The 14,540-nt window shown below is 45.3% G+C and overlaps 2 protein-coding genes across 5 annotated transcripts in view; one reads left to right on the top strand and one right to left on the bottom strand.

Moving 5' to 3' along the window:
* The window catches only part of Stk36 (serine/threonine kinase 36), a 32,911-nt gene extending 18,371 nt beyond the window's left edge, over nt 1-14,540 (bottom strand). The window contains exons 1-12 of one of the 3 annotated variants that reach the window (XM_031367944.1): nt 14,519-14,540; nt 13,664-13,933; nt 13,059-13,231; nt 11,785-11,925; nt 11,595-11,672; nt 9,001-9,131; nt 8,155-8,404; nt 6,570-6,663; nt 6,176-6,345; nt 5,832-6,019; nt 4,778-4,877; nt 986-1,129 (exon numbers count right to left, since the gene is read on the bottom strand). In XM_031367944.1, the coding sequence (XP_031223804.1) occupies nt 986-1,129; nt 4,778-4,877; nt 5,832-6,019; nt 6,176-6,345; nt 6,570-6,663; nt 8,155-8,404; nt 9,001-9,131; nt 11,595-11,672; nt 11,785-11,925; nt 13,059-13,142 (1,380 nt within the window). In that variant the 5' untranslated portion in view covers nt 13,143-13,231; nt 13,664-13,933; nt 14,519-14,540. Of the gene's footprint in view, nt 1-985; nt 1,130-4,777; nt 4,878-5,831; nt 6,020-6,175; nt 6,346-6,569; nt 6,664-8,154; nt 8,405-9,000; nt 9,132-11,594; nt 11,673-11,784; nt 11,926-13,058; nt 13,232-13,663; nt 13,950-14,518 lie in introns of those variants that run through there. The other 2 variants (XM_031367946.1, XM_031367945.1) reach the window with 2 other exon arrangements.
* Rnf25 (ring finger protein 25) overlaps nt 13,832-14,540 on the top strand; it is a 7,587-nt gene continuing 6,878 nt past the window's right edge. For both annotated transcript variants that reach the window (XM_031367969.1, XM_031367968.1), the window contains exon 1: nt 13,832-13,952. In XM_031367969.1, coding sequence (XP_031223829.1) covers nt 13,912-13,952 — 41 coding nt within the window. In that variant the 5' untranslated portion in view covers nt 13,832-13,911. The remainder of the gene's footprint in view (nt 13,953-14,540) is intronic.

Genomic DNA, 14,540 nt, shown 5'->3' with positions numbered 1-14,540 from the left:
AAAAAAAAAAAAAACCAAAACAAACAAACAAACAAAAAAAACCCCAAAAAGTCTAAAGACGAACAAATGGACAAAATAAAGCATTTAAAAGTGTTTAGCACTCATCAAAGTGGGTTTCAAATTAAATGAAGTGTTTTTAAAACTTATTTTTATTTCATGTGTATGAGTGTTTGCCTGCATATGAGCCTGTGTACCACTTGTGTGCCTGCTACTCTTGGAGGTCAGAAAAGGATATCAGATCCCTTGCAATTAGAATTACCAGCAATTGTGATCTGCTTTGTGGGTGCTGGGAATTGAACCCAGGTTCTCTGTCCAAACAGCCAGTGCACTTAACTGCTGAGCCCCCTCTCCAGCCCTAGGGGTCAAGTTAAAATAACGATGAGCCTAAGTTAGGCTCCTTCTCCCATCTTTGCTTCTCCAAAACAGTGCTCTTCCCTCCCAGAAACTTGGGAAAGTATGGCTTCTCTTTATTTCCCCTTTGTTACTCCACTTGTCATATGTATCAGTGTATCAGTGTTAGCCTAACTTTTAATGCTAATTAAAATGTTGCTTCTAAAAAACAAACAAACAAATAAAAACCCAAAACTCAGTCATCCCATTATATATCTGTAGTATAAAATACTGTATACTGGGGTAATTATATTTTAGCTTTATCAATGATAATTTTATGAAACTATGGTTGTTCTCACTTTGTAAGTACTAAAGAACCTCCATTTTTGCCTCTTAGCTCATGAAGCCTACAGTACTTGGTATGAAAAAGTTCACTGACCCCCATTCTAAACACATAGTTTCCCTTCACAAAGAGAACTGTGTAGGATTCATGCACAGGCTAAACATAATCATATGAAAGTGAGTGATAACATGGCTAGCTATTTTTTCAGAGGCATATACACTTACATTCTAACCTTCTTGAAACAACTGGAAAAGGACAGCCCCTCTGTCTCCTTACGGGGAGATGTCAGCTCTGACATCTTCTGCTTGTTACCTGCTCGCCAGTCCCACGCAGCTGACTCTGGATGCGCTGGCAGAAGTCAGGATTGCACAGCAGGGTGAGGGGGGACTTCAGCTGCACAGGCATAGGCTCCTTAGTCTCTAGTAAGCGTTGCCACTCATCATCACTGTCTGGGTCCTGGACATTGGGAGGGGAAGAGGTCAAGAAGAGTAAGTGCTGAGGTCATAGCGCTCAACCCGAAATTAGTAACTGGGGGGCTTATGAAATAACAATAAGCAGCCAGTGGCTGCCTCAGCGTAGGTGTGTATCTTCAGACACTGTCAAAAAAGATGCAATGGGCAGTATTTATGGGGCCTTGAAAAGTCCTTTGTGGAGCACTGGGGTATGTGCCTAAAGAGCTATCTAGAAAGGTGTCTGTGACTATATCTGATAATGATAAAACATTAAGAAGCCAGTTGGGCAGGGAATGACAAACCATGGTCTGTCTCTATTAGGAACTAGGAAGTCATTGATAGATCATAGGACTTAAGAATGTACCTTGGGGCTGGCGAGATGGCTCAGTAGATAAGAGCACTCACTGACTGCTCTTCTGAAGGTCCTGAGTTCAAATCCCAGCAACCACATGGTGGCTCATAACCACCCCTAATGAGATCTGATGCCCCCTTCTGGTGTGTCTGACGACAGCTACAGTGTACTTATATATACTAAATAAATAAATTAAAAAAAAAAAAAGAATGTACCTTGTATTGGATTCCTATATAGGCTGAACATAATCATGAAAAAACAATTTGAAGAACACCACAAAATAACTTGCTTGGGTATTGTTCTGGCTGGGCATACTTCTCCCAAAGGTTCAAGTTTTAAAGTCCTAGTCTCGGCATGGTGGCATCTAGAGATGCTGAGACCTTCAAGAGACGAAGCCTAGTGGAAGGTGAGTGGATACCACCATGTAGAAGGCATTAAGATCTCCCTTCCCTGCACCCTCCGCTCTGTAGCAGGGTCTGAATGGAAAGCCTTGTATATCCAAGGCAAGAGGCAAGCAGCATGCACTCTCACCCACTGAGCAAATACCCAGACAGGAGCAAAGTATTTTTCCTGGAACCCTGGATAGGTTTCGAAGTTCGTTTGTTTTTGTTTTTGTTTTGTAGGGGGTGCGGGGGTTAGTTTGGTCCGGTTTTGGTTTTCAAGACCCAGTTTCTGTGTAGCCCTGACTGCCCTGCAGCTCCCTCTGTAGACTAGTCTGGCTTTGATCAGCCTGCCTCTGCCTCCCTAGTGCCAGGATTAAAGGTGTGTGTCACCACCACCTGGCTCAAAGGAAGATTATTATAAAACCTTGGAGCTGGCCTCACCCAGCATCTCCGGCTTCTAGGTTGAGATGTAATCTATCTTCCATGGCCCCTGCTGTGGTGAGGTCATCAGCAATGCCACCCTCCCTAGAGCTGAACCTTCCTCCTGAGTCTCTACAACTGTGAGCTTATTAGTCTAGGAAAACATTTTTACTATTTGATTATTTTAGGTGTGGGTGCTCTGCCTGTGTATACAATTACACTGTTGTACATTCCTCATGCCAGCAGAAGCCAGGAGATATCCCATCCCCTGAGATTGGGATTAAGGTACGGTAACACGTGGGTGATGGGAACCAGATCCCAGTCCTCTTCGAGGAGCAGCCATTGCTCTTAATTGCTGAACCATCTCTCTAACCCTCAAGAGGGAAAAAAAAATTGAATCAAGTGCATATTGGAGCAACAGGAAGAATGTGAATATAGAGAATAATTGGTTTACTCATCTACTGTTGTTACAATAACAGTATGGTATTAATGTGACATTTCTTCTATTTTTTTTTTTTTTTTAATTTTTGATACAGTTTCTCTATGTAGCCCTGGCTGTCCTGAAACTCTCTATGTAGATCAGGATGGTCTTGAACTCATAGAGATCTGCCTGCCTCTGCTGCCCAAGTGCTAGGTTTAAAGCCAGCTGTCACCCCTGGTTCACTGTGAAATCTCTGTGATCATTTAAGGGAATGACTTTATTCTTAGGAAATATGCACCGAGTATTTCAAGCCATGCAAACATGTCTGCAGATTGCCTCAAACTGATTATAGAAGACAGTGTGTCCACCTATTCAGGGACAGTCACACAGCAAATAGGACAAAATGGTGACAGGGAGGTGGACCCTAAGGGGAGGGTTTTTTTGTTTTATTTTGTTGGCCATGAACTCCAACACCACAAACTGATTAATGCTGCTATAAAAATGATTTCCAGGGCCCAGATCTATGGCTAAGTGGTAAAGAACACTACTAGATGCTCTTCAAGAGGAACTGGGTTCAATTCCTGCATGGTGCTTCAAAACTATCTGTAACTCTAGTTCCAGGGGATCCAATGCTCTTCTTGTGGCCTTCATAGGCAACATACATGTATGTGGTACACAAACATACATGCAGGCAAAACATGGACATAAAACACCATAACGATTTTTAAGAAAAATTGTTTCTAGAGCTGGGCCTGGAGGCCTACACCTATAAACCCAGCGTTCTGGAGGCTGAAATAAGAAGCCTCTGAATTCAAGGCCAGCCTGGGCTACACAGTGAGACCCTATCTCTTTTGACATTCTGTACCTGGAAACTAGCATTCTTCTTCTACAAAGGATGTGGCACTAAAGGCATCTTAGAAGCAAGAGAATGAACCTGCCAGCATGTTCATTTCAGGCCGCCTAGCCTCAGAACTTTGAGAAATAAATTTCTGTTCATTATAAATTACTTAGTCTCTGATATTCTGTTTTGGCAGCACAAGGTAGACAGAGATAAGGGTAAGGATATAAAAGAATTCTATATAGTCTCATCATTATTATTATTGTCTTTTAATGTGAGTGTTTGCTTGCATGTATGTCTATACACCATGCACATGCCTGATGCCTGAGGAGGTAAGAGAAGGTATTGGATTTCTTGGAGCTGGAATTGTGGATGATTGTGAGCCAGCTACCACATGGGTAGTAGGAATTGAACCAGGGGCTTCTGTGAAACCAAATGCTCTTAACTGTTGAGTCACTTTTCCAGCTCCATGATACAAGTTGAAATTATATCAAAATATAAAAATTAGAACTCGGGCTGGTGAGATGGCTCAGCAGGTAAAAGCACCGGCTACTCTTCCAAAGTTGTGAGTTCAAATCCCAGCAACCACATGGTGGCTCACAATCACCCACAATGAAATCTGACACCCTCTTCTAGTGGGTCTGAAGACAGCTACAGTGTACTCATTTAAAAAAATAATAAATAAATAAATAAAATTACAACTCTACAATAGACACAAAAGTTTGAAGAAGAAATATATGCTATGATATAGAATCAAGGTCTAAAATAGATCATATGGTAACAGAAGTACAATGTAAGGCAACACACACAGGATAATGTAGAGACAGCCAAACTGCACACGTACATGTATGTACATGTATGTGACAGTCAGAAAGCTTGAAGCTTGAAAGGAGACAGATTAGTAATGGGAGCCATCTTTGGAAGTGCAATATGGTTCAACAAAGACTTTCATTCGTATTTATGGTTTTTTTTTTTTTGTTTTCTTTTAAAATAAGGTTTTATTATGTAGCCCAGGCTAGCTGGATATTCCTAGGCTCAGGAGATTCTCTTCTCTCACCCTCTCAAAAAACCCGGAACTATAGGGAATGTGCTAACATCTACCTTAGAGCCTCCAATTTTATCTGTACATTCTAATTTCTGAGAACTACATGTGAATAAGGCTATCTTCAACACCAAGGGAGTTTATACTTACTGCTCATATTGCTCTAAACATCATGCATCTAGACCTAATGCCTCACCTCATTTTCAGGATCCACTGCATCGGTGCTCTGCCGGCCCATCATCTCTGGCCTCAGCTCTGGGAAGGCTTGTTCACACTCCAAGGTGATGTGGGTTTCCCTGCCAAAACAAGGAGTAAGACGACTTCCGGACCTGTGAGGCTTAAGGCTCATTGCCTTGGACTTCCCTCCAGGCTCAGGAAAGGGCCAGGAGGAACCAGTCATGGCTAGAGGGTGTTTCTCGGGAGAGGGGGTGTTATGGGATGTGGTCAGTACAGTATGTGTTAACATCCACACATAGATTATTGACTGCCCTCCCAGTCTGAGCCACTCTTGAACAGATTTGGTTTTTTATTCTATGACTTTCTATTCAATGAATCTTCCTTTTGGACAGAAATGGTCCTTATTCTTTCAAATTACAATTGAGACATAGAGACAAAATCCTCAAGTTTCCTGAATCAAGAAATAATTAAGGGCTGGAGAGATGGCTCAGTAGTTAAGAGCACTGACTACTCTTCCAGAGGTCCTGTTGGTTCAATTCCCAACAACCACATGGTAGCTCACAACCATCTGTAATGGGATTTGGTATCATCTTCTGGTGTGTCTGAAGAGAGTGAAGGTGTGCTCATATACATAAAATAAATAAATCTTTAAAAAAAAAAGAAAGAAAGAAAAGAAATAATTAGAGGGGCTGGAGAAACGGCTCAGTGGTTAAGAGCACTAGCTGCTCTTCCAGATGGTCCAATTGGATTCTCAGCACCTACATGGTAGCTCACAACTGTCTATAATTACAGTCCTAGGGGATCTAATGCCCTATTCTGGCCTCTAAAAACACTCTACCCATGTGATATACAGACATACATACAGGCAAAACACCCATGCACATAAAATAAAGCTAAAAGAAAAAACCAAACCAGAAAGATTTAGAACCCGAGGACCTAGGACTCACCCTCCCAAAACCCTACCTATATTAGGCCATGGCTGATGACAGAGACATTTTACATTTACTATGATTGCCAGAGTTCTGCTGAAAATCCCACACATGCATACACACAAGCTGCTTTACCCTTCTCACCGAGGTGTAGGGGGGGCTTCTCCAGCCCCCCAGTCTTCCCAGTTGTTCTTCATTTCTGAGGCCAATATACCAGCCAACAGGCTTGATTCCTGAGGAGTGGCCTTTAGCCCAGGCACAAGGGCTGTGCTGAGTGTCACCTTGCTGAGCCTCTCTTCTTGTTCAAGGGTAGATCCTGCATTCGGGTCCTCCTACACGATGTGGGTAGGAGACAAGAGAACCATTGAACTACTTGAGCTCGTCCTAGCTTGTTGCTGATTCCCTAAAAGTTGCATCTTTCTCCGGCCACCCCCAACCCCCAAATCAATAGCCTGCTCATGGTATATATTTTCCTCAGACCCACACACCTTGTGCTTGGCTTCTTCAGCCATGCGTTTACAGGCCTGGCGCAGGATGCGAGACTGGTTACCCTTGGGTGCCAGCCGATGAGCCTGCTCATCCTTTAGGACCTGAAGTTCTGGGGGTAGGCGACTAGTGAATGGGGTGCCCAAATCAGAGCCTGCTGGTTCAGTTATTACTGCATAGAGGGAAGAGAAGACGTGATTTTTCTGGGGTTGCAACTATCAAGTCTACTTGGCAAGGGACAGCATCAGTGTCTCTAGGGCTCTGTGGGAAGAGGCCATTTTGATAAAAATCAGGAGTGATAAAGGCTTAAGGAGGAAAAAGTCCAAGTTGAGGGAAGAAAGAAGTATGGCATCCAGAGAGCGAGGAGGGAAGAAGTCGGGAACCCTGATGACTCACTGGTGACACGGCCGGCAATAAAGGGGTGATGTAAGAGGTCTGGCCAGGACAGACGCTGCTGGGGGTCCTTGGTGAGCAGCCCCTGTAAGAAGTTCTGTAGAGAGAAATCAAACGTTACCATCCCTTCCCTCCAGGCTCTCCCTAACCTCTCAGCAGTACTCATGAGCAGACTCATGCGTCCATTCTTAACGCAGCTCAAACACAACCTTAACAACGCTCCCTCAGGATCCCAGGCAGACCACTGCCGTCATCTCCTAGGGAGCCATGACTGCTAGTCACAGACATTCTATAATCCACGAGCAAAAACGAATCTCCATGTTACCAACTCTGTGGAGTAGGGAGAGAAATCTGGACTTGAACAGTCAGTTTTAGAAAGCAAACATCCATAGCCATGGACGGTCTGTGGATGGGTGTGAACAGATGCATGTATGTACAGTTAAACACATACACAAACACAAACAAGCGATGGTTCAAGGATGTATTTGGGAACACTCAAACACAGAAATCTTTCAGTGAATTTTCAGATCAGGGAGGGACAGAAAGGGTCTATCTGTTAGGATGAAACCCTTGATTAGATCTGAAACAAGAACAGAAGGTAGGAGCTGGAGAGACAGCTCGGTGCTCGGAGTCACTCACTGCTCTTCTTCTACAGGGTGTGAGTTTGGTTCCCAGCACCCACATTGAACAGCTCACAACTGCCTGTAACTCCAGCACCAGGAGTCTGACACCTGTAGCCTCCTAGGGCACCTGCCCTAATACACACACACTTAAATAAAAGTAAAACTACTTAAAGGAACCAAAACAGAAGAGAGGTTGCTCAAAGGCTGTGAGCACCCTGCTAACTCGTGGTGACTGGAGGAACTGCAGCCGTCACTGAAGGCTCCTGCAAAGCTGCCTGAGGAGGAACGAATGGTCTAGGTGTACTTCCCACATTTAAAGCTCCTTTAGTTAACTTGTTTGAAAATTATCTGACCATCCCCAACTGTCTAAGGTAAGGGAAAACATGTCTCCTTTCATCCTAGATAAGCCAAAGGAAACATGTGTGAGATTGCATTCTGGGAGACACCTGTACTCAGATCCCGCTGAGGCCCACAGCCTTGCCCTAGATATGAAATGAGACGAGCATAAGCTCCTCTTTCCTCCCCCACCAACCTGCTGGGATGTAGCTATGAAGAGTAGGGTACCACTTCCTGTCACCCACCCCTCATCGCCAGCCATGTTAGCCACTGCAGAGCACTAAAGAGAGCATGGGAACACCTGGATTGCATCTGATACTGTCTCTGATAGGGGATCAGAGGGACTAGGGAAATGTAACAGCCTAGTTCTTCTCTCTTGGTGGCTTGAAATGACCTCCTACTGTGGTAAAGTACAGCCTGCCCACATAGGTTGCAGGGGCTACCATCCTTAGACCTGTCAGGCCTTAGAGCAGACGCTTAGAGCAACCTCCCGGGACTATGTACCTGCAGTAGACAAAGCAAGGCTGCTTGGTCTGCACCAACTTTGGGAAAAGGTTTTGGAAAAGGGGTAGGAATAGAGATGGGCAGGTTCCTGATAGAGAAGTCATCCCCCCTTTACCTCTCATTACCTTGAAGCAGGAACTAATGTTGGAGGGCCAGCGCACAGGGTCCTTGAGAATGAGGTTAACCAGTTGAAAGATGCTGGTGGTGTAGAAGGGAGGCGTGCCTACAGCCAGCTCATACAGGATGCAGCCTACAGACCAGAGGTCTGCTGTGTGGTCATACGGTCGTTCCTCCACCAGCTCTGGAGACATATAGAGGGGTGTGCCTTTGATAGACGTCAGCACCATGGTGTTGGTGCTCATAGCTCGGGCAAATCTGCAGAGGTAACAGGTTGGACATACAAGAGAAAAAGGTCATCTAGACCTACTTACATCTGGAAAATTATACCTGGGGACAGGGGCTGATGAGATGGCTCTGGGGTAAAGGTACCTGCCATCATGCCTGATGACCTGAGTTCCACCCATAGGACCCACGTGGTAGAAGGGGGGGAAATGACTCCTACAAGTTGTCCTCTGACCTCTGCAAGCATCCATGGCACATGGGTCCCCGCAGCTCCATATTACAATCAATCAATCAATCAATGTTATAAAAATATTTTTAAAAAGAAAATTAAGCTGAGCAGTGGTGCATGCCTTTAATTCCAGCACTTGGGAGGCAGAGGCAGGTGGATTTCTGAGTTCGAGGCCACCCTGGTCTACAGAGTGAGTTCCATAATGAGTTTAAATCTGGCCATTTACTACGTGTTAGCTATGGGATAACCTGAACCAAAGGAGATACAGTACCTTCAATTATTTCCAAAGGCCCAGCCAAAGCCCCAGTCTCCAGCTCTGGTTCTAACATTAGGCTTACGTAAGCCAGTGGAGAGTCTAGGACTCCCTGAAGCAGCCCAGATGGAAGCTCAGAAACCCTACCCAAAGTCACAGAGTTTGATGCCGCCACCCTTGGCGAGAAGAATGTTTTGAGGTTTCATGTCTCGGTGTAGGATGCGGTGGGAATGCAGATAGTACAGGGCTGACACCAACTGGGCAGCGATGGCCTGAACCTAGGGGTCAGACAAGTGAGACAAAAGGTTAGAGGACAGAGCCAGCGGATGGAGCCAGGGACAAGCCAAAGTCTTCCAGAGCAGAGGCTGATTTGGTTTTTTGTTCTTCTCTTCTCAGTTTTCTATAACCTCCTTAGGTTTTGTTCCCCTCAATTCATCCTTTTCTCTGCTCATTCATTCATTCAAGGAAAATCTGTTGTATCTCTCTTATTGGCTGCATGACCATGAGCAAACTCTTCCATGCCTGCCCAGAGTCACCATCTATAAGGTGAAAATACAGCACACACCACCCAGGGCTGGTGTATAGATAATGGAGTTAAAACGATGTAAAGCAATGCTCAGAAGGGTGCCTGGCATGAAGGGAATGGTCTGTGCACATCAACTGCTTTAAATCAGGGAAACTTCCTTTTCTCAAGATACACGATCCCTCCAACAAGACAAACAAGCCAGTAAAATAACTATTTTTGTTTAGTTGGGTTTGGTTGAGTCTCATAGACCCCAGGCTGGCCTTGAACTTGCTATGTAACTGAGGATAACCTTGAACTCCTGATTCCCTTGCCTTTACCTCACCAGTGCTGAGATTATATGTAGATGCCACCAAGTCCAGTTTTATGTGTACTGGGAATCCAATCCAGAGCTTAATACATGCTAGGCAAGTACTCTACCAACCGAGCTACACAGCTCTGGTTTAAGGTGACTACTTAAAACAGCGATGAGCTCTCTGGGGTGGGAGGGCACCTACTTGTTAAGAGTATAAAGAAACCCTAGGGTGATTGTAGGGAAACTCCTCAACTAAATCCAACTGCCAGCCTCTTCGTCCTAATGGTGAATCCTAACCTAATGGTAAGCTTTCCTTACTACTCTAAAACTGTCCTTTCTTCCTTAAAGGCATAATAACCATGACTGATATCTACAACACTAATAATAGCTATTTATCATTTTGATGAATTAAACCATTAATCTTCAAATAGCCTTACAAGGTAAATATTATCATCATCTTCATTTTACTGATAAAGAAATTAAAAATGGGCTGGAGAGATGGCTCAGTGGTGAAGAGCACTGACTGCTCTTCCAGAGGTCCTGAATTCAATTCCCAGCAACCACATGGTGGCTCACAGCCATCTGTCATGGGTTCTGATGTCCTCTTCTAGTGTGTCTGAAGACTGCGACATGTATAAAATAAATAAATCTTTAAAAAAAAAAAAAAAGAAACTAAACACAAAGACATAAGAGTAATTTGTCTATGGGGACCCAACTAGTGAGGGGCAAAGTCAAGATTTATACTCAGATATTGTGGCTCTAGTATTTAAACACTTTACTCCCACACTATACTGCCTGTGGATATAGCTAGAGTCATGCACTCTTTCAGGGGTCTTTTAAAACTGGCTGGTGAGCCAGCTCAGTGGATAAAGGCACACGATGCCAAGACTAATGATCCGAGTTCAGTCCCTGGGACCCACATGGTGGAGGGAGATAACTGGTTCTGACTCCTACAGGTTGTCCTCTTATATGTGTGCTCTTATCTTCATGTATAGGCATATACATATCTCCCCCCACATTCACCACACATACACACAGAAAATAAAATAGAATAAAAAACATGTTTAAGAAGAATTGTCAGAGGCTGGAGAGATGGCTCCATGGCTGAGAGCACTGGCTGCTCTTCTTGGGTTCAATTCCCAGCAATCACATGGAGGCTTACAACCACCTATATTGAGATCTGATGCCTTCTTCTGGCCTGCAGGTATACATGCAGCAGAGTACTTACACATTAATGAAACGATAATAAAAAAAAAAAGAATGGTCAGGGCTGAGAAGACAGCTCTACTGGTAAAATGCCCATTGCACAATCATGAGGTTTTGAGTCTGGGTTCTCAGCATCTACATTAAAAGCTGGGCATGGGGCCTGGCGGTGGTGGCGCACGCCTTTAATCCCAGCACTTGGGAGGCAGAGGCAGGCGGATTTCTGAGTTCGAGGCCAGCCTGGTCTACAGAGTGAGTTCCAGGACAGCCAGGGCTATACAGAGAAACCCTGTCTCGAAAAACCAAAAAAAAAAAAAAAAAAAAAAAAGCTGGGCATGGTGTCTCAACATCTATAGCCCTGACATTTTGGGGAGGGGGTAAAGATAAGCAGATCCCTAGAGCTTGCTGGCCAGCCAGTCCAGTCAAACATCAATAGTCTTCAGGCTCAATAAGAGATCGACTTTCAAAAAGTTGAAAGCAATGGAAGAAGACAGCAACCCTAACCTCTGGACTCTACATGCATACACATGTGTGAGCACATGCACCTACACATATGTGCACATCCACAAACATGCTCTCATACATACACTGCAAAGAGAAAGACAGACAGGCACATACACACACATACACATAAATCGACTCTCGACGCCCTCAGCTTGAATCTTAGCTCTTCACTGAGAGAGATCCACAGTGTGGGAATATTTGAGCCAGGAAGCATACCTGGTCTTCAGGAAGTTTTCCATCATCTTCCAGAATCTGAAAGAGTTCTCCCTCAGCATAGTCTGTCACCACCACCACCTGTGAGGAGAAGGCATCGTGCCACTGTCAGAACAGTCATGCACTATGTGGTTGAGAGATGCCTGAGGTCCTTGGGCTTGGAAAGAGGCAACCTGATACCGTCAAAACATACCTCTTTGTCAGTCTCAAAGCTGTCAAGCATATGCACAATGTTGGGATGCCACAGACCCCGCATGATTTCAATCTCTCGTTGCAGATTCCTCAGCTCTTTCTCTGAGCGCCCCAGTTTGGGGATGAACTTCAAGGCCACCACCTGTCATTGGTAAAGTGAAGAGTCAAGGCCTAACTACATCATCAAGAAGTTGCAAAGAAACTCTTGTACCGGCTGAGCTGCCCGAGATACTCTACATTCTGTCAGGCTGCCTCGAAGCAGCGCTGTAAGTGTGAGGTGTCCGGCTTGCATGAGTTATATCTATCACACATGCTGGGGCAGGCTTTGGTGTTACAGCTGTCTGTGAGTCATTTCTGCTCCTGTAAGTAAACCCTCACTTATACTTGTTTGTTTAAGTAACCCCAATAAAACTCATTGGTGCTTGCTCTCTCTCCCTTTCTCTCTCTCTCTCTCTCTCTGCAAATATTTCAAGCTTTATCTTAGAGCTCCACAATTCAAGACTTTATACTTCTTGACCAAATCTTAGTATAAATGTGAACACATACCTCCCACCTCAACTTTCCCCCAGGGTATAGGGTACTATGGATTTACTCTGGCTTTCATCCCTAAGGGAAACAGTTAATGGCTGTTAGTTATCAAAGGCAAATAGATTCCTTTGATGGGACTCTGGATGAGTTTTTTTGTTTGTTTGTTTTTCGAGACAGGGTTACTCTGTATAGCCCTGGCTGTCCTGGAACTCACTCTGTAGACCAGGCTGGCCTAAAACTTAGAAATCCGCCTGCCTCTGCCTCCCAAGTGCTGGGATTAAAGGCATGCACCACCACTGCCCGGCTGGAAGAGGTTTTCTGACCTAAGCAATGGACTCAAGGTGAGATCTGGGGAAAGGAGAAGGAAAATGTAAAGATGGAAGACCAGATTTCAAGGGGTTATCTTTTCTTAGGTAATACAAAGGACAGTGATAATTTTTGTCCTTCAGTAGGTGACAGGCATTGAATTAAGTGATTAAGTGTGAAACACATTTAATCCTCAGATCCTACCAATCTTTTCCCCCATTGTACAGTTTGGGGAAACTGAAGCATGGGATGGTTAAGTAGTTTGTCCCTAGTTCTAAGGCTGGGATCTGACTCCAATAAATCAAATTTCTGAGCCTATATATTCTAGGAAGTATGTTGGAGTCAGGGTCTAGAAATACACACTGTGCAACCCTCTGTCCCAACATTTTACTGGACAAGTGGGTCACCAAATCCCATTTAAAAGATATCCTTGTTCACTACCTGAGCACTGTATTTTTTTCGGCCCTTATATACTCTCCCAAAAGAGCCTTCTCCAATCATCTCCAAAACGTGATATTTTTCCATGGCAAGGGTTTCAGGGTCTCTCAGAAGGTAGAAAGAAGACAGTGATGAAGAGCTATAGATCCTGGGATAGTTGCACACATCTGGGAGGCCTGGATCATAACATGGGAGAAAGATACATGTTACCAACCTTGCTTTTTCCTATTTTTCACAATAACCAGGGCCTCAAAAACATGACCAGGGTGGAAAGGTGATCAGGTCTTAAGAGTGTCTCGACCCCCTCCCACCTCCCCACCCAGGCTAGGTGCACATAGCACACCGGTGTCCCTTTTCCCCTCTCCACCAGCGATGCTCACTCGCTCCTTCTGTACTCTCCCAAGTTCCTGACACCCTCAGCTTGCCCAGCACAGCCACTCTGGTCCTGAGCTGAGGTCCCTTAACTTGCCCCCAGCCTAGACTTTTCAAGCTCCCCAGGCGAGCTCAGGCTGGCGTCCCGGGGCCTCTAGCTGGGTCCCTCCCAGCTGCCCGCGTTACTTTTCTCCGTTCCTCATTGATGCTCTCGTTAGTTGTGTCCCCATTCTTACCAGTTTTACTCCCTGGAACTGGTCAGAAGCTTAAAGGACAAAGCTCTCAGAGGTGTGTGACAGATGCGAACCGCCCATTGGCACTTTCTAGGGCACTTCTGTCGCTTGGCTAGCCGGCCCCACAAAGGATCTAGAGTCTTCAGTTGCCTAGAAACGGCTCCAGCTTTCTTTTACCCCGCCCCGCCCTAGTTTTCCGCCTCTAACTTCCCAAAAGGTGTTTCCGGTTCCGGCCAAGAGCCGGAGAAGACATGGCGGCGTCTGCGTCGACAGCTGCTGGGGAAGAGGACTGGTAACTTTGGGTCATAGGTTTTGGCTGGCTGCCTGGATCTGGTGCCGGGAACTAGCAACAGCTTCGGACCGTCCGAACCACGGGCATAAAGGGTGGATCAAGGGGCGAGGGATGGAAGAGACATCCTTTCGTAGGCGAGCTACTGGACCGGGAACGGAGGGAGGAGGGACGCTGATCTGAGAAGGGACTGGGTCTACGGCGGCCTTGCCAGCTGGACCCAAGCCTTATCGACCCCATTGCTCCCTCCTACGGGCCTACCCCTCCCCACTTCTCCCTGATTTGATTTTCTGGGTCCTGGAGGATGGCTGTTTATCACACCTCCCGCCTCTCAGAACGAACGCCTTCCTTGTTCCCCTAGGATCCTGCCCCTTGGACCAGTCCATTTCTGCCTACGCGTTCCTCAATCTTCCCATAACCCCGACAGCACTAATAACTATTGTCAGAAAAGCCTCACTCCCCTCATAATCCCTCCTATTCTCTCGAGCATTCTTAATAAGAAACCAAAAGCCTTTAAAGACTTTGGGTTTTGGACATGATAAAAATGTGCTCACTTCATATTTAATTACCTTGATGTGATGCTGACCAAAC

This window comes from Mastomys coucha, unplaced genomic scaffold (genome assembly GCF_008632895.1).
Source record: "Mastomys coucha isolate ucsf_1 unplaced genomic scaffold, UCSF_Mcou_1 pScaffold14, whole genome shotgun sequence".
NCBI classification, from domain to species: Eukaryota; Metazoa; Chordata; class Mammalia; order Rodentia; family Muridae; genus Mastomys; species Mastomys coucha.
Note: the sequence above shows the minus strand (reverse complement) of the source record. Positions and strands in the feature narration are given on the sequence as shown.